General features: G+C 40.1%; 2 protein-coding genes across 2 annotated transcripts in view; one reads left to right on the top strand and one right to left on the bottom strand.

Moving 5' to 3' along the window:
• Dpp10 (Dipeptidyl peptidase 10) overlaps positions 1-18,273 on the top strand; it is a 53,528-nt gene that overhangs the window by 8,236 nt on the left and 27,019 nt on the right. Inside the window, exons 2-5 of the mRNA XM_081992869.1 lie at positions 716-906; positions 16,947-17,157; positions 17,318-17,412; positions 17,486-17,613. Coding sequence (XP_081848995.1) covers positions 877-906; positions 16,947-17,157; positions 17,318-17,412; positions 17,486-17,613 — 464 coding nt within the window. The 5' untranslated portion in view covers positions 716-876. The remainder of the gene's footprint in view (positions 1-715; positions 907-16,946; positions 17,158-17,317; positions 17,413-17,485; positions 17,614-18,273) is intronic.
• On the bottom strand, positions 8,154-11,453 carry LOC145738008 (uncharacterized). Its single transcript, XM_081992872.1, has 2 exons — positions 11,315-11,453; positions 8,154-8,533 (listed from the first exon to the last, which is right to left on the bottom strand). The coding sequence occupies exons 1-2, from the start codon at positions 11,369-11,371 to the stop codon at positions 8,183-8,185; spliced, it is 408 nt and encodes a 135-aa protein (XP_081848998.1). The 5' UTR covers positions 11,372-11,453; the 3' UTR covers positions 8,154-8,182.

Here is an 18,273-nt window from a genome sequence, read left to right as displayed (position 1 = left end):
CCCACACTTGGTTTATGTTCCAGTACGGTCCTGTTACTCAAGTGATATTAATGATTTTTTTTCTGGGTGTTGCCAATGCCTTTAGGAATATCCACTCAAAAAATCAACTCTCTAGCTTTATTAGTTTCGGAGATATAAATTTCCAAACTTGCTACTGCTAGTAAGTGTGTTTTGGGCCCACTAGGTATACGCTTGCTTTTTGGTCCAGTACGGCCCTGTTTTTTTAGGGATTTTAATGATTTTTTTCCTGGGTATTTCCAAGGCTTTTAGCTATATCCAGTCAAAAAATCACGGTCCTACCTTTAATAGTTTCGGAGATATAAATTTCCAAACTTACTTCTTGCAGTAAGTAGGTTTTGGGCTCACAAAGCACCCGCATGGTTATGGGTCCATTACGGCCCAGTCTCTCAAGTGAGGTGAATGAAATTTTTTCTGGTTATTACCAACACTTTAGGCTACCAAATCACAAAAAAATCACACTCCTATCTCACAAACTTTGTGAGATACAATTTTTCAAAGTTGCTAGTGACAACATTTTGAATCACAACTTTGTGGGGAAACTTAAAAGTGGCGTAAGTCGGTGTAGGATTTTAGTACAATTTTGCAAAAAATCAGGTTTGATAGCTTAGGCCACGCCCCACCAGATGGCGCTAGTCGCATTGACGTACCTGTCACAGTTTGACAGTTATCTGTCAAAACATTTGTTTTGTTTCAGTTCATGTTGCTCGAGCAACGGAGCTGCTCCGCGTGGTTTCGGACTGATTTGGCATCGTCGGGACAGGGAAAAATCGGGAAAATGCCTGAAAATCCCGGAAAATAACCCATTTTTGGTAGAAAAAGCAAGATTGATTGCCTGGATAGCATCGGTGGGATACAATGACGGACCACGATCCATTCGACGACGAGGTAAGCAAAATTGATGGAACGCAACATTTTCGTTTATTTTTTGTGAACTCACTTTGTAATGTACCACTGTCGTATTTAGTACAATTAACCAGTGTACCTTGATGTACAACCCTGAATTTTTTCCGAATTATTCTGGATCAGGTTAGGGAGATACAGGGTGAAACATCTGGGTGGTCCTGTACTGACACTTTTACGAGAAATGTACTTTTTGAAAATTTCTCAAAAATTCAGGATGTAATGTACGACTGTCGTATTTAGTACAATTAACTAGTGTACCTTGATGTACAACCCTGAGTTTTTTCAGAATTTTTCTGGTTGGGATAACGGAGATACAGGGTGAAACATCTGGGTGGTCCTGTACTGACACTTTCGTGAGAAATGCACTTTTGAAAATTTTTCTGGCAGGCTTCTGGAACTTTCTGAAAGCATTTTGGACTTTCTGGAGGTTTCTGGGACTTTCTTGAAGCTTACGAGACTTTCTGGAGGCTTCTGGGACTTTCTGGAGGCTTCTGGAAGCTTCTGGACCTTTCTGAAAGTTTTTGGGACTTTCTGGAGGTTTCTGAGACTTTTATGAAGCTTATGGGACTGTCTGGAGGCTTCTGGAAGCTTCTGAAAGCATTTGGGACTTTCTAGAGGTTTCCGTGACTTTCTTGAACCTTCTGAAGCATTTCGAAGGCTTCTAGGGCTTTCTGGAAGCTTCTGAAACATTCTGGAAGCTTTTGGGACTTTCTGGAGGCTTCTGAAAGTTTCTGGACCTTTCTGAAAGTTTTTAGGACTTTCTGGAAGTTTCTGAGTCTTTTATGAAACTTCTGGGACTTTCTTCAAACTTCTGAGACTGTCTGAAGGCTTCTAGAAGCTTCTGGAACTTTCTGGTAGCTTCTGAAAGCTTCTTGACCTTTCTGAAAGTTTTTAGGACTTTCTGGAGGTTTCTGAGACTTTTATGAAGCTTCTGGGAATTTATTGAAGCTTCTAGGACTGTCTGGAGGCTTCTGAAACATTCTGGAAGCTTGTGGGACTTTCTGGTAGCTTCTGAAAGCTTCTGGACCTTTCTGAAAGTTTTTGGGACTTTCTGGAGGTTTCTGAGACTTTTATGAAGCTTCTGGGAATTTCTTGAAGCTTCTAGGACTGTCTGGAGGCTTCTGGAAGCTTCTGAAACATTCTGGAAGCTTCTGGGACTTTCTGGAGGCTTCTGAAAGTTTCTGGACCTTTCTGAAAGTTTTTGGGACTTTCTGGAGGTTTCTGAGACTTTTATGAAGCTTCTAGGACTTTCTTGAAGCTTCTGGGACTGTCTGGAGGCTTCTTGAACCTTCTGAAGCATTTCGAAGGCTTCTAGGGCTTTCTGGAAGCTTCTGAAACATTCTGGAAGCTTTTGGGACTTTCTGGAGGTTTCTGAGTCTTTTATGAAACTTCTGGGACTTTCTTGAAACTTCTGAGACTGTCTGAAGGCTTCTAGAAGCTTCTGGAACTTTCTGGTAGCTTCTGAAAGCTTCTTGACCTTTCTGAAAGTTTTTGGGACTTTCTGGTGGTTTTTGAGACTTTCATGAAGCTTCTGAAACATTCTGGAAGCTTCTGGGAGTGTCTGAAGGCTTCTAGAAGCTTCTGAAACTTTCTGAAAGCATTTGGAAATATCTGGAAGTTTCCTGGACTTTTTTGAAGTTTCTGAAACATTTTGGAGGCTTTTGGGACTTTCTGGAGGCTTCTGCGACTTTCTTGAAGCTTCTGGGACTTTCTGAAAGCTTTTAAGACTTTTTTGAAGCTTCTGGGACTTTCTGAAAGCTTTTGGGACTTTCTTGAAGCTTCTGGGACTTTTTGAAAGCTTTTGAAACTTTCTTGAAGCTTCTGGGACTTTCTGGAGGCTTTTGGGACTTTCTTGAAGCTTATAGGACTTTCTGGAGGCTTCTGGGACTTTCTTGAAGCTTTTAGGACTTTCTGGAGGCTTCTGGGAGTTTCTAGAAGATCTTGAGACTTTCTGGAAGCTCCTCAGACTTTATAAAAGCTTCTGAGAACTTCTAGAAACTGCTGAGACTTTCTGTAAGCTTTTGAGACTTTCTTGAAGTTTATGGAACTTTCTGGAGGCTTTTGGGACTTTCTTGAAGCTTATAGGACTTTCTGGAGGCTTCTGGGACTTTCTTGAAGCTTATGGGACTTTCTGGAGGCTTCTGGGAGTTTCTAGAAGATCATGAGACTTTCTGGAAGCTCCTCAGACTTTATAAAAGCTTCTGAGAACTTCTAGAAACTGCTGAGACTTTCTGGAAGCTCTTAAGACTTTTTTGAAACTTCTGGGATTTTCTTGAAGCTTATGGGACTTTCTGGAGGCTTTTGGGACTTTTCTGATACTTTCTGGATGTTTCGAAGGCTTTCTGAAATCATCTGGAACTTTCGGAAATCTTCTGAAACTTTCTGGAAATGTCAGGGACTTTTTTGAAGCTTCTGGGACTTTTTGGAGGCTTCTTGAAGCTTCTGAAACATTCTGGAAGCGTCTGAGACGTTCTGGAGGACTCGAGGGCTTTCCAGTATCTTCTGGGACTTTCTGAAAGCTTTTGGTACTTTCTAGAAAATCCTGGGATTTTCTGGAAGCTCCTGAGACTTTCTGGAAATTTCTGGAAAACATTTCCGAGACTTTCTGGAAAACTGGCAAATTCAAAGCAAAATTGCTCCAAAACCGTTTGTCCGATCGACGTAATTCTTTTTCCATGTCAAAACTGACAGTCTGTCCTATCGCTACGTCAAATTTGACAGCTGTCAAAAATGTCTAACGCCCTAAAATGGCCTCCGGATTACCGACCAACAGTAAAAGCTAAACAGCGACCAGTCCAATTGACTGACGGTCGTTAAAAAGTCATTTTTAATTATTTTATACGGTTTTCCCCTGAACTAAAAACAACTTGTTGAGCAATTGACCTACATCCCTCTTTGGGGCCGGAAAAACCATCCCCCAAAGGGCAAAATCGATTTTCGTATTATTCGAAACGTTGTAAGGGGGGGAAAGGGACGTTTCACCCTTGGAAAGAATTATTATTAATTTTTTTTTGAGGTTAGTTTTTATTGTACAATTTTTCTTTTCGGGGCAATTTACCAGTGTACTTAGTAGTACAATCCTGAATTTTTTCACAATTTTCCTGGATCAGGTTAGGGAGATACAGGGTGAAACATCTGGGTGGTCCAGAACAGACACTTTTACGAGAAATGTACTTTTTGAAAATTTCTCAAAAATTCAGGTTGTAATGTACGACTGTCGTATTTAGTACAATTAACCAGTGTACCTTGATGTACAACCCTGAATTTTTTTGAGAATTTTTGGACTTTCTGGAAGCTTCTGAGACTTTTTGGAAGCTTCTGGGACATTCTGGAAGCTTCTAGGACTTTCTTGAGGTTTACGGGATTTTCTTGAAGCTTCTGAAACATTCCAGAAGCTTCTGGGACTTTCTGGAGGCTTCTGAAAGCTTCTCGAATTTTCTGAAAGCTTTTGGGGCTTTCTGAAGCTTTCTGAGACTTTTTTGAAGCTTTTGGGACTTTATGGAGGTTTCTGGGACTTTTTGAAAGCTTCTGGAACTTTTTGGAGGTTTCTGAGACTTTATGGAAGCTTCTGGGACATTCTGAGATTTTCTGAAAGTCTTTGGGACTTTCTTAAAGCTTCTGGAACATTCTGGAAGCTTCTAGGACTTTATGGAAGTCTCGGGAGATTTCGGAAAACTTCTGAGACTTTCTGGAAGTTTTTGGAAGCTTTTCTGACTTTCTAGAAGCTTTTGGGAATTTCTGAACATTTCGGAAAATTTTCTTGAAGCTTCTAGAACTTTATGAAGGCTGCCAAAACTTTCTTGAAGCTTCTGAAACATTTCAGAAGCTTCTGGGACTTTCTGGAGGCTTCTGAAAGCTTCTCGAATTTTCCGAAAGCTTTTGGGACTTTCTGAAGGTTTCTGAGACTTTTTTGAAGCTTCTGGGAGTTTATGGAGGTTTCTGAGACTTTTTGGAGGTTTCTGAGACTTTATGGAAGCTTCTGGAACATCCTGGAAGCTTCTAGGATTTTATGGAAGTCTTGGGAGATTTCTGAAAATTTCTCAGACTTTCTTGAAACTTCTGGTAATTTCTTGAAGCTTCTGAAACATTTTGGTGGCTTCTGGAACTTTCTGGAGGCTTCTGAAAGCTTTTGAGACTTTCTGGAGGTTTCTGAGACTTTTTTGAAGCTTCTGGGACTTTATGGAGGTTTCTGGGACTTTCTGAAAGTTTCGAGGACTTTTTGAAAGCTTCTGAGACGTTCTGGAGGTTTCTGAGACCTTATGAAAGCTTCCGGGACATTCTGAGATTTTCTGAAAATCCTTGGGACTTTCTTAAAGCTTCTGGAACATTCTGGAAGCTTCTAGGACTTTATGGAAGTCTCGGGAAATTTCTGAAAACTTCTGAGACTTTCTAGAAGCTTTTGGGAATTTCTGAACATTTCGGAAAATTTTCTTGAAGCTTCTAGAACTTTCTGAAGGCTGCCAAAACTTTCTTGAAGCTTCTGAAACATTCCAGAAGCTTCTGGGACTTTCTGGAGGCTTCTGAAAGCTTCTCGAATTTTCTGAAAGCTTTTGGGACTTTCTGAAGGTTTCTGAGACTTTTTTGAAGCTTTTGGGACTTTATGGAGGTTCCTGGGACTTTTTGAAAGCTTCTGAGACTTTATGGAAGTTTCTGGAACATCCTGGAAGCTTCTAGGATTTTATGGAAGTCTTGGGAGATTTCTGAAAACTTCTCAGACTTTCTTGAAACTTCTGGTATTTTCTTGAAGCTTCTGAAACATTTTGGTGGCTTCTGGAACTTTCTGGAGGTTTCTGAGACTTTTTTGAAGCTTCTGGGACTTTATGGAGGTTTCTGGGACTTTCTGAAAGTTTCGAGGACTTTTTGAAAGCTTCTGAGATGTTCTGTAGGTTTCTGGGAATTTGTAGAAGCTTCTGGGACATTCTGAAAGTCTTTGGGACTTTCTTAAAGCTTCTGGAACATTCTGGAAGCTTCTGGGACTTTCTTGAAGCTTCTGAAAGCTTCTTGAATTTTCTGAAAGCTTTTGGGACATTCTGGAGGTTTCTGAGGCTTTTTTGAAGCTTCTGTGACTTTATGGAGGTTTCTGGGACTTTCTGAAAGCTTCTGAGATGTTCTGCAGGTTTCTGGGAATTTGTGGAAGCTTCTGGAACATTCTGGAAGCTTCTAGGACTTTATGGAAGTCTCGGAAGATTTCTGAAAACTTCTGAGACTTTCTGGAAGTTTTGGGGACTTTCTTGAAGCTTCTGATACTTTATGAAAGCTTTTCTGACTTTCTAGAAGCTTTTGGGAACTTCTGAACAGTTTGGGGAATTTTCTTGAAGCTTCTAGATCTTTATAAAGGCTGCCGAAACTTTCTGGAAGCTTCTAGGACTTTCTTGAAACTTCTAGGAATTTCTTGGAGCTTCTAGGACTTTCTGGAAGCTTCTGGAACTTTTTGACAGCTTTTGGGACTTTCTTCAAGTTTCTGGGACTTTCTTGAAGCTTCTGAAAAAATTTTGGTGGCTTATGGGTCTTTCAGAAAAACCCCGAAACTTTCGAAAAGACTCAGAAGCATCCAGAAAGTCCTCGTAAGCTTCAGAAAATTCCAAAATCTTCTAGAAAGTCAGAGAAGCTTTCATAAAGCTTCAGATGCTCTCAGACAGTTCCAGAAGGTTCCAAAAAGTGCCCAAAGCTTCCAGAAAGTCTCAGAAGTTTTTAGAAATCCCCCGAGACTTCCAGAAAGTCCTAGAAGCTTCCAGAATGTTTCATAAAATTTCGAAAAATCTCAGAAGTTTCCAGAAAGTCCTCGAAACTTTCACAAAGTCCCAGAAGCCTCCGGAATGTTCCAGAAGCTTCAAAAAAGTTCTAAAAACTTTTAGAAAATCTGAGAAAGTCTCAGAATCTTTCAAAAAGTCGTAGAAACTTTCAAAAAGTCTCAAAAGCCTTCAGAAAGTCCCAGAAACTTCAAGAAAGTCCCAGAAACTTCAAGAAAGTCCCAGAAGCTTCCAAAAAGTTTTCTAAACTTTCAAAAAGTCCCAGAAACTGCAAGAAATTCCCATAAGCATTCAGAAAGTCCCAGAAGCTTCCAGAATGTCCAAGAAGCTTCAAGAAAGTCCCAAAGACTTTAAGAAAATCTCAGAATGTCCCAGAAGCTTCCAAAAAGTCGTAGAAACTTTCAAAAAGTTTCAAAAGCCTTCAGAAAACCCCAAAAGTTTCTAAAAAGTCCTAGAAATTTGCAGAAAGTTTCAGAAACCTCCAGAAAGTCCCAGAAACTTCAAGAAAGTCCCAAAGACTTTCAGAAAATCTCAGAAAGTCTCAGAATCTTCCAAAAAGTCGTCGAAACTTTCAGAAAGTCTCAGAAGCCTTCAGAAAGTCCCAGAAACTTCAAGAAAGTCCCAGAAGCTTGCAAAAAGTTTTCTAAACTTTCAGAAAGTCCCAGAAGCCTTCAGAAAGTCCAAAAAGCTCTCAGAAAACCCCGGAAGCTTCCAAAAAGTCCCCGAAAGAAGTTCCAAACTTGCCTCTAGCAAGTGTGTTTTGGGCTCACTAGGTATACACTTACTTTTTCTTCTCGTACGGCCCGGTTTCTCAAGCGACATTAATGATTTTTTTTCTGGGTATTACCAAGGCTTTTAGCTATACTCAGTCAAAAAATCACGGCCCTACCTTTAATAGTTTCGGAGATATAAATTTGCAAAGTTGCTTCTGCTAGTAACAGAATTTTGGGCCCACTAGGTATACGCTTGCTATTTGGTCCAGTACGGCCCAGTTTTTTTAGTGAGAATAATGATTTTTTTTCTGGGTACTGCCAAGGCTTTTGGCTACATTCAGTCAAAAAATTATGGTCCTATCTGAACTAGTTTGGGAGATATAAATTTCCAAACTTGCTTCTTGCAGTAAGTAGGTTTTGGGCTCACAAAGCACCCACATGGTTATGGGTCCACTACGGCCCAGTCTCTCAAGTGAGGTTAATGAAAATTTTTCTGGTTATTACCCACACTTTTGGCTACCAAACCGCAAAAAAATCACAATCCCAGCTCATCAACTTCGTGAGATACAATTTTTCAAAGTTGCTAGTGACAACATTTTGAAACACCACTTTGTGGGGAAACTTAAAAGTGGCGTAAGTCGGAGTAGGATTTGAGTACAATTTTGCAAAAAATCTGGTTTGATAGCTTAGGCCACGCCCCACCAGATGGTGCTAGTCGCATTGACGCGTGACACCTGTCAAGTGTCAAAAAAATTAAAAAACCAACTGACCCTTGGCATTCGTTTATTGGTGACGCTAGAGTTGGTGTTCCTCTTTGACAAAACAATTGACACCCTGTCTGACAGTGTCCATGACGTTGTCGCGTTGAATCAGACATTTTCTGACAATGGCGGCCACGTGCGCCATCTTGTCTGCGTCGATGACGTCTTTCATCGTTTCCTCAAAGTGGTCGGTGTGCACAGCGCCATCTGGCGCGATTAGTTGCGCTTTCTGGATGGCGCAGAGCATGTGCGCGTAGAACTCGTGATCGGCGGGCGGAGCGCCGTCCAGGGCGTCGTGGAGGGCGTCCTCCACCACCCCGTGGGCGTCCAAACACTCCCGATGGAATTCGATCACTTTGGTGCGTTGATCGGTGGCGGGGAAAGCCTGAAAATCGACACTTGAAATAGTTTGACAGCTGTCAAATTTGACAGGAATTGTAGTGCGAACTGTCATGTATGACATATAAAAAAATGACGTCGATCGGTCACGTGGTTGCTGAGAAATTTGGCTTTGAACCGATCAGCTTACTAGAAGACAGTTGTTTCCAACCTGGATTGTTTCATTTGTAATTTTTTTGACTTACACATTTTTGACAGCTGTCAAATTTGGCATGGTGGAAGTACAAACTGTCATTTTGACAGAAAAAAAAAATGACGTCAATCGGTCACGTGGTTGCTGAGAAATTTGGCTTTGAACCGGTTAGCTTACTAGAAGACAGTTGTTTGCTACCCGGATTGTTTCATTTGTGATTTTTTTGACTTACAAATTTTTGACAGCTGTCAAATTTGGCACGGTGATAGTCAGAACTGTCATGTATGACATGTAAAAAAATGACATCGATTGGTTACGTGGTTGCTGAGAAATTTGGCTTTGAACCGGTCAGCTTACTAGAAGACAGTTGTTTGCTACCTGGATTGTTTCATTTGTGATTTTTTTGACTTACAAATTTTTGACAGCTGTCAAATTTGACAATAATTGTAGTACGAACTGTCATTTATGACACCTGAAATTATGACGTCGATCGAACGTCAGGTTTCCGAGAAATTTGACTTCAAAGCGGACAGTTTGTTGAAAGACAGTTGTTTGCAACCTGGATTGTTTCATTTGTCATTTTTATGACTTACAAATTTTTGACAGCTGTCAAATTTGACAAGAATTGTAGTACGAACTGTCATTTATGACACCTGAAATTATGACGTCGATCCGACGTCAGGTTTCCGAGAAATTTCACTTCAAAGCGGACAGTTTGTTGGAGGACAGTTGTTTGCAACCTGGATTGTTTCATTTGTCATTTTTATGACTTACAAATTTTTGACAGCTGTCAAATTTGACAACAATGGTAGTACGAACTGTCATTTATGACACCTGAAATTATGACGTAGATCGGACGTCAGGTTTCTGAGAAATTTGACTTCAAAGCGAACAGTTTGTTGAAAGACAGTTGTTTGCAACCTGGATTGTTTAATTTGTCATTTTTATGACTTACAAATTTTTGACAGCTGTCAAATTTTGACACGATTGTAGTACAAACTGTCATTTATGACACCTGAAATTATGACGTCGATCCGACGTCAGGTTTTCGAGAAATTTGACTTCAAAGCGGACAGTTTGTTGAAAGACAGTTGTTTGCAACCTGGATTGTTTCATTTGTCATTTTTATGACTTACAAATTTTTGACAGCTGTCAAATTTTGACACGATTGTAGTACAAACTGTCATTTATGACACCTGAAATTATGACGTCGATCCGACGTCAGGTTTTCGAGAAATTTGACTTCAAAGCGGACAGTTTGTTGGAAGACAGTTGTTTGCAACCTGGATTGTTTCATTTGTCATTTTTATGACTTACAAATTTTTGACAGCTGTCAAATTTGACAATAATTGTAGTACGAACTGTCATTTATAACACCTGAAATTATGACGTCGATCCGACGTCAGGTTTTCGAGAAATTTGACTTCAAAGCGAACAGTTTGTTGGAAGACAGTTGTTTGCAACCTGGATTGTTCTTTTGTGATTTTTTTGACTTACACATTTTTGACAGCTGTCAAATTTGGCACGGTGATAGTCAGAACTGTCATGTATGACATGTAAAAAAATGACGTCAATCGGTCACGTGGTTGCTGAGAAATTTGGCATTGAACCGGTCAGCTGACTGGAAGACAGTTGTTTGCAAGCGAAGCTGTTTCATTTGTTTGATTTTGACGTTTGACAGTTGTGACGTGTGACAGTTGGGACGTTTGACAGTTGTGACGTTTGACAGTTGGTTTTGACAGTAGTTTGGTGGATTGTCAAAATGACAGCTGTCAAAATCCCACTCATCAAGCTATAAAATGTCAATCAGTTTGTTTACACTCACTTTGAATGTTTCGAAGAATGTTTTGTGGTTTGACAGCTCTATGAGACGTATTTTGACAGCTGTCACTTTGACAACACGTCAAACTACTGTCAGAACCAACTGTCAAACGTCACAAACTGTCAAAATCCCACTCATGAAGCTATAAAATGTCAATCAGTTCGTTTACACTCACTTTGAATGTTTGCAAGTAAGTTTTGTGGTTTGACAGCTCTATGAGACGTATTTTGACAGCTGTCACTTTGACAACACGTCAAACTACTGTCAAACGTCACAACTATCAAACGTCACAAACTGTCAAACGTCACAGCTGTCAAAGTCAAACAAATGAAACAGTTTCGCGTGCAAACAACTGTCTTCTAGTCAGCTGACCGGTTCAAAGTCAAATTTCTCAGCAACCACGTGACCGATCGACGTCATTTTTTTACACGTCATACATGACAGTTCTGACTATCACCGTGCCAAATTTGACAGCTGTCAAAAATGTGTAAGTCAAAAAAATCACAAATGAAACAATCCAGATTGCAAACAACTGTCTTCTAGTCAGCTGACCGGTTCAAAGTCAAATTTCTCAGCAACCACGTGACCGATCGACGTCATTTTTTTACGCGTCATACATGACAGTTCGTACTTCTTTCGTGCCAAATTTGACAGCTGTCAAAAATGTGCAAGTCAACAAAATCGTCTCGTAAAACTGTAAAACTACAAAACACGCAAGCGAGTGTAAACAAACCGTTTGGCGGGATTCTGACACTAGTGACAGTTCGGAAAACTGTCAAAATACGAGTGACAGCGCAAACCGTTGAACTTACGTTAACTGGACAGGCCACGAGCGCCAATAACACCGCAACTGTAACTGGAAAGGCCATGACTACTGAATCGGCCAATCCAACGCACTGAATGCTTATATAAGTCGATTTTTTCGGTGATTTCGCTCACGAATAGCAATTTCCGTGGAAAAACCGTAATTTTCCGGCTAATTGGAAGTAATTATTGGTTTCGGGGTGGAAGTGACGTGTCCAATGACCGTATTCAAATGTTATTTCCGTTTTTCTGGTACCGCAAAACGGTAATTGAATCTAATTGAACGATTCGATCAGGAAACGTTGTTTTTAGTGATTTTGCCATGCCACCTTGATTTTTCCGAGCTGCAAACTGTCAAAAAGTGAGAGTCACGTGACCTGTACGTCAAAACTGTCTTGACGAAGGTTCTAGGAGGTTCTGGAAGCTTTTGAGACTTTTTTGAAGCTTCTGGGACTTTCTAGAAGCTTCTGGGACATTCTGGACGCTTCTGACACTGTTTAGAAGCTTCTGCGGCTTTCTGGAAGCCTTTTGGAATTTTCTGGAAGCTTCTGAGACATCTGGAAGCTTCTGCGGCTTTCTGGAAGCTTTTGAGACTTTTTTGAAGCTTCCGGGACATTCTGGAAGCTTCTGACACTTTTTAGAAGCTTCTGCGGCTTTCTGGAAGCTTTTTGGAATTTTCTGAAAGCTTTTGGGTTTTTCTGAAAGCTTCTGGGACTTTCTAGAAGCTTTTCTGATTTTCTGAAAGCTTCTGGAAGCTTCTGACACTTTTTAGAAGCTTCTGCAGCTTTCTGGAAGCTTTTTGGAATTTTCTGAGAGCTTTTGGGTTTTTCTGGAAGCTTCTGGAACTTTCTAGAAGCTTTTGAGACTTTTTTTAAGCTTCTGGGACTTTCTAGAAGCTTCTGGGACATTCTGGAAGCTTCTGACACTGTTTAGAAGCTTCTGCGGCTTTCTGGAAGCCTTTTGGAATTTTCTAATGGCTTTTGGGTTTTTCTGGAAGCTTCTGAGATATCCGGAAACTTCTGAGACTTTCTAGAAGCTTTTGTGATTTTCTGAAAGCTTCTGGGACATTCTGGAAGCTTCTGACACTTTTTAGAAACTTCTGCGGCTTTCTGGAAGCCTTTTTTAGTTTTCTGAAAGCTTTTGGGTTTTTCTGGAAGCTTCTGAGACTTTCTGGAAACTTTTGTGATTTTTCTGAAAGCTTCTTGGTTTTTCTGGAAGCTTCTGGGACATTCTGGAAGCTTCTGACACTTTTTAGAAGCTTCTGCAGCTTTCTGGAAGCCTTTTGGAATTTTATGAAAGCTTTCGGGTTTTTCTGAAAGCTTCTGAGATATCTGGAAACTTCTGAGACTTTCTGGAAGCATTTTGAGATTTTCTGAAAGCTTCTTGGTTTTTCTGGAAGCTTCTGACACTTTTTAGAAGCTTCTACGGCTTTCTAGAAGCTTTTTGGAAATTTCTGAAAGCTTTTGAGTTTTTTTAGAAGCTTCTGGGATATCTGGAAGCTTCTGGGACTTTTTAGAAGTTTTTCTCATTTTCTGAAAGCTTCTAGGACATTCTGGAAGCTTCTGACACTTTTTAGAAGCCTCTGCAGCTTTCTGGAAGCCTTTTGGAATTTTCTGAAAGCTTCTGCGTTTTTCTGGATACTCCTGAGACATCCGGAAGCTTCTGAGATGTTCTGGAAACTTTCTGAAAGCTCCTAATTTCTTACTTGAAGCTTCTGAGACATCCAAAAGCTTCTGGTTTCTTCCTAGACGCTTCTGGGACTTTCTGGAAACTTTCTGAAAGCTCCTAATACTTTCTAGAAGCTTCTGAGACTTTTTAGAAGATTCTGAGATTTTCTGGACATTTCTGAGACTATCTGAAAGCTTCTAGGACTGTCTGGAAGCTTCTGAAACATTCTGGAAGTTTCTGGGATTTTCTGGACACTTCTGAGACTTCCTGAAAGTTTCGATGACTTTTTGAAAGTTTCAGGGATTTTTTAGAAGCTTCTGAGACTTTTTAGAAGTTTCTGTGATTTTTTGAAAATTTCTGGGACTTTCTAGAGGCTTCTAGGACTTTCTGAAAGCTTCTAGGACTTTCTGGAAGCTTGTGTGACTTTCCAGAAGCTTCTGAGACTTTCTGAAAGTTTCGATGACTTTCTGAAAGCTTCTGGGATCTTTTAGAAACTTCTGAGACTTTTTAGAAGCTTCTGAGATTTTCTGAACATTTCTGGGACTTTCTAGAGACTTGTAGGACTTTCTGAAAGCTTCTGAAACTTTCTGAAAACTTCTGAGATTTCTTTGAAGCTTCTGGGACTTTCTAGAAGCTTCTGGGACTGTCTGGAAAATTATGGGATTTTCTAGAATCTTTTGAGATGTTCTGAAAGCTTCTGGGACATTCTGGAAGCCTCTGGGACTTTCTGGAAGCTTTCGTAATTTTCTGAAAGCTTCTAGGTTTTTCTGGAAGCTTCTGGTACATTTTGGAAGCTTCTGACACTTTCTAGAAGCTTCTGCTGCTTTCTGGAAGCCTTTTGAAATTTTCTGAAATCTTTTGGGTTTTTCTGGAAGCTTCTGAGACATCCGGAATCTTCTGAAAGCTTCTAGATTTTTTTGGAAGCTTCTGACACTTTGTAGAAGTTTCTGAGACTTTCTGGAAGCTTCTGAGACGTTCGGAAAACTTCTGGGACTTTCTGAAAGTTTCTAGAATTTTCTGGAACTCTCGCGGACTTTTTGAAAACTTCTGGAAATTTCTACTAATTTCTGGGACTTTCAGAAAGTTTCTAAGAATTTTTGAAACCTTCTAGAGACTTTTTACAAGCTTCTGTAATTTCTGAACACTTTTGAGACTTTCTGTGACATTTTGAAAGCTTCTGGGACTTTCTAGAAATTTCTGAGACTTCTTTGAGGGTTAGGAGACTTTCCGAAAGCTTCTAATACTTTCTAGAAGCTTCTGAGACTTTTTTGAAGCTTCTGGGACTTCTTTGAAGCTTCTGGGACTTTCTAGAAATTTCTGAGTCATCTTTGAAGCTTCTAATACTTACTAGAAGCTCTTCTGGAACTTTCTTAGGCTGTTTGGAAACTTCTGGAAATTTCTAGTAATTTATTTGATTTTCAGGAAGTTTCTAAGACTTTTTGAAAGCTTCTGGGGACTTTCTAGAAACTTCTGTAATTTCTTTGAAGCTTATGAGATCTTCTCAAACCTTCTGATATTTTCTAGAAGCTTCTATTTCTTTCTAGATACTTTTGAGACTTTCTGAAAGTTTCTGTGACATTTTGAAAGCTTCTGGGACTTTCTAGAAATTTCTGAGACTTCTTTGAGTGTTAGGAGACTTTCCGAAAGCTTCTAATACTTTCTAGAAGCTTCTAAGACTTTTTAGAAGCCTTTGGGACTTTCTAGAAACTTCTGAGACTTCTTCGAAGCTTCTGGGACTTTTTAGAAGCTTCTGGGACTTTGTAGAAGCTTCTGAGACTTCTTTGAAGCTTCCGGGACTTACTAGAAGCTTCTGGGACTTTCTAGAAGCTTATGAAACTTCTTTGAAGCTTCCGGGACTTACTAGAAGCTTCTGGGACTTTCTAGAAGCTTATGAAACTTTTTTGAAGCTTCTGGGACTTTTTAGAAGCTTCTGGGACTTTGTAGAAGTTTCTGAGACTTCTTTGAAGCTTCCGGGACTTACTAGAAGCTTCTGGGACTTTCTAGAGGCTTCTGAGACTTCTTTGAAGCTTCCGGGACTTACTAGAAGCTTCTGGGACTTTCTAGAAGCTTATGAAACTTCTTTGAAGCTTCTGGGACTTTTTAGAAGCTTCTGGGACTTTGTAGAAGTTTTTGAGACTTCTTTGAAGCTTCCGGGACTTACTAGAAGCTTCTGGGATTTTCTTGAAGCTTCTGAGACTTTCTAGAAGCTTCTGAGACGTTTCTGAAGCTTCTGGGACTTCTTTGAAGCTTCTGGGACTTTCTAGAAACTTATGAAACTTCCTTGAAGCATCTGGGACTTTCTAGAAGCTTCTGGGACTTTGTAGAAGTTTCTGAGACTTCTTTGAAGCTTCCGGGACTTACTAGAAGCTTCTGGGACTTTCTAGAGGCTTCTGAGACTTCTTTGAAGCTTCCGGGACTTACTAGAAGCTTCTGGGACTTTCTAGAAGCTTATGAAACTTCTTTGAAGCTTCTGGGACTTTTTAGAAGCTTCTGGGACTTTGTAGAAGTTTTTGAGACTTCTTTGAAGCTTCCGGGACTTACTAGAAGCTTCTGGGACTTTCTTGAAACTTCTGAGACTTTCTAGAAGCTTCTGAGACTTCTCTGAAGCTTCTGAGACTTCTTTGAAGCTTCTGGAACTTCAGACTATCGATAATTTCAGTATCGATACTACAGCTTAACACAGCTATCGACGCTTTCTATCGATTCTTGCCCAGCCCTAGTGGCGACTAGCAAATGGGCGTGGTCCTAATTGAAAAAACTTAACCCAACAATTTCCTGATAATGGTAATAGCGGAAAATTGCATTTTCCACGCCATCTAATCGGTTTCGTTTGTAAAACGTTCCATTTACCGTACAAACTTCAATTATTCACACGTTTTCCGGACTATTATGTGGAAAACGAGGCCGGAAATTGCTTTTTCCTTCCGGGAAAACGGTTTTTTACGGGATGGTCAAAAAGAGCGTTTCAAGGGCTTCAATTTAACATATCGAACCACCCTGTAGCTGTCAAATTAAGCGAGTTACGAGCTGTCAAACTGGAAAGTGTCAAAAACACCAATTTCAAGTCCACTCGGTATTTAATGCTTCATAACCTAGTTATTTGACGTTTTAGTGACATAATCCTAAGAAAGTGATTTGTAGAGAATTTAAAGGGCTTTAATTTGGTATAAAGAACTCTCAGGTAGCTGTCAAAATAACCGAGTTACGAGCTGTCAAACTGGAAAGTGTCAAAAACACCAACTTCAACTCAGTCCACTCGGTAGTTAATGCTTCATAACTTAGTTATTTGACGTTTTAGTGACATAACCTAAAGAAAGTGATTTGTAGAGAATTTCAAGGGCTTTAATTTGGTATAAAGAACTCCCAGGTAGCTGTCAAATTAACCGTGTTACGAGCTGTCAAACTGGAAAGTGTCAAAAACACCAACTTCAACTCAGTCCACTCGGTATTTAATGCGTCATAACTTGGTTATTTGACAGTTTAACGACATAACCCTAAGAAAGTGATTTGTAGAGAATTTCAAGGGCTTTAATTTGGTATAAAGAAGTCCTAGGTAACTGTCAAAATAACCGAGTTACGAGCTGTCAAACTGGAAAGTGTCAAAAACACAAACTTTAACTCAGTCCACTCGGTATTTAATGCCTCATAACTTGGTTATTTGACGTTTTAGTGACGTAATCTAAAGAAAGTGATTTGTAGAGAATTTAAAGGGCTTTAATTTGGTATAAAGAACTCCTAGGTAGCTGTCAAAATAACCGTGTTACGAGCTGTCAAACTGGAAAGTGTCAAAAACACCAACTTCAACTCAGTCCACTCGGTATTTAATGCGTCATAACTTGGTTATTTGACGTTTTAGTGACATAACCCTAAGAAAGTGATTTGTAGAGAATTTCAAGGGCTTTAATTTGGTATAAAAAACTCCCAGGTAACTGTCAAAATAACCGAGTTACAGCCGATTTTGTTTGGTCGCAGCTAGTTTCGACCAATACCACCCAGAGGAACTGGAGGGGCATCTTCATCGCTCTGCTGGTGATCGTGGTGGTACTGTCGCTCATTGTGACGTCGGTGGTACTGCTCACTCCACCCGACGAGGGACCGCGAGTGAGGGGGACTCGGTTCGAGCTCGAGGACATTTTGAGTCACGAGTTTCAGTCGTTGAAGTTCAACGGAACCTGGATTTCTGGTGAGTTCCACAGAAATTCCACAGGATTCTATGGAATTTCTGTGGAACGTTTAGTCCAAAGTTGTTTAGTCCAAATCAACCAAAAAGTCACTCTTTTTGATTGATTAGGCGGCGTTGCCGCTTGTTTGGCGACTAACCAGAGAAAACTTGTGTTTTTCAGATGAGGAACTGATTTTCAAAGACTTTTGGGGTGGAATCAGCATTTTAAACGCCGCAAACCTGTCAATTCGATCGATTATGTCAAATCAGACCTACGTAAGTCACTTTCCCACCAAAAAAACCCACTAATTTACCTTAAAAACCACTAATTTACCTTAAAACCCCACAGATGAGGCTCAATCCAAACAGATTCCAACTTTCACCGGATCAACGGTATTTGCTGTTGGCGCAAAACATGCAAAAACTCTTCCGACACTCTTATCTGGCTCAGTACGTGGTCTACGACACGCAAACAGGGTGAGTTTGCGCATTAACGCACGTTAAATTTGGTCCATCGAACCTTTTTCTGCGGAGGGGGCAAGTGTACTCTTACACTTCAATCGCTCACCAGATAAACAGTTTTTGAGATACAGCCTTCATTTTTTTGACATAATACAGCTGAAACTTAGTAAATTAAGTGGGAAGAGGTTCAAAATTCTACTCCCCCAACTCTAGTGGTGGTGAGCCAATTTGTGAGTACAGTTGAGGCAAACACTTAGTGCGACGAAACCTGTGTCCTCTTGCCAAATTTAGAGTTTTTGAGATACAGCCTTGATTTTTTCACACAATACAGCTGAAACTAAGTAGATTAAGTGGGAAGAGGACCAAAATTCTACTCCCTCAACTCTAGTAATGCGAAGCCAATGTGTGACTCCTTCATAGTTGTAGCAACGCTCAGGCACACTAAACCTTTGTCCTCTTGCCAAATTTACACTTTTTGAGCTACAGCCTTGATTTTTTTGACACAATACAGCTGAAACTAAGTAGATTAAGTGGGAAGAGGACCAAAATTCTACTCCCTCAACTCTAGTAATGCGAAGCCAATGTGCGACTCCTTCACAGTTGTAGCAACGTTCAAACACACTAAACCTTTGTCCTCTTGCCAAATTTACACTTTTTGAGCTACAGCCTTGATTT

This window comes from Ips typographus, linkage group LG14 (genome assembly GCF_016097725.1).
Source record: "Ips typographus isolate SLU linkage group LG14, UJ_Ityp_2.0, whole genome shotgun sequence".
Lineage (NCBI taxonomy): Eukaryota > Metazoa > Arthropoda > Insecta > Coleoptera > Curculionidae > Ips > Ips typographus.
This window is presented reverse-complemented; position numbering and strand designations above follow the sequence as displayed.

Excerpts from the sequence above, each read along its gene's own strand:
- LOC145738008 (XM_081992872.1), bottom strand. The coding sequence starts at position 11,371 with ATGGCCTTTCCAGTTACAGTTGCGGTGTTATTGGCGCTCGTGGCCTGT. Across the intron at positions 8,534-11,314 it reads TCGTGGCCTGTCCAGTTAAC|GCTTTCCCCGCCACCGATCA; the intron begins GTAAGTTCAACG and ends GTCGATTTTCAG.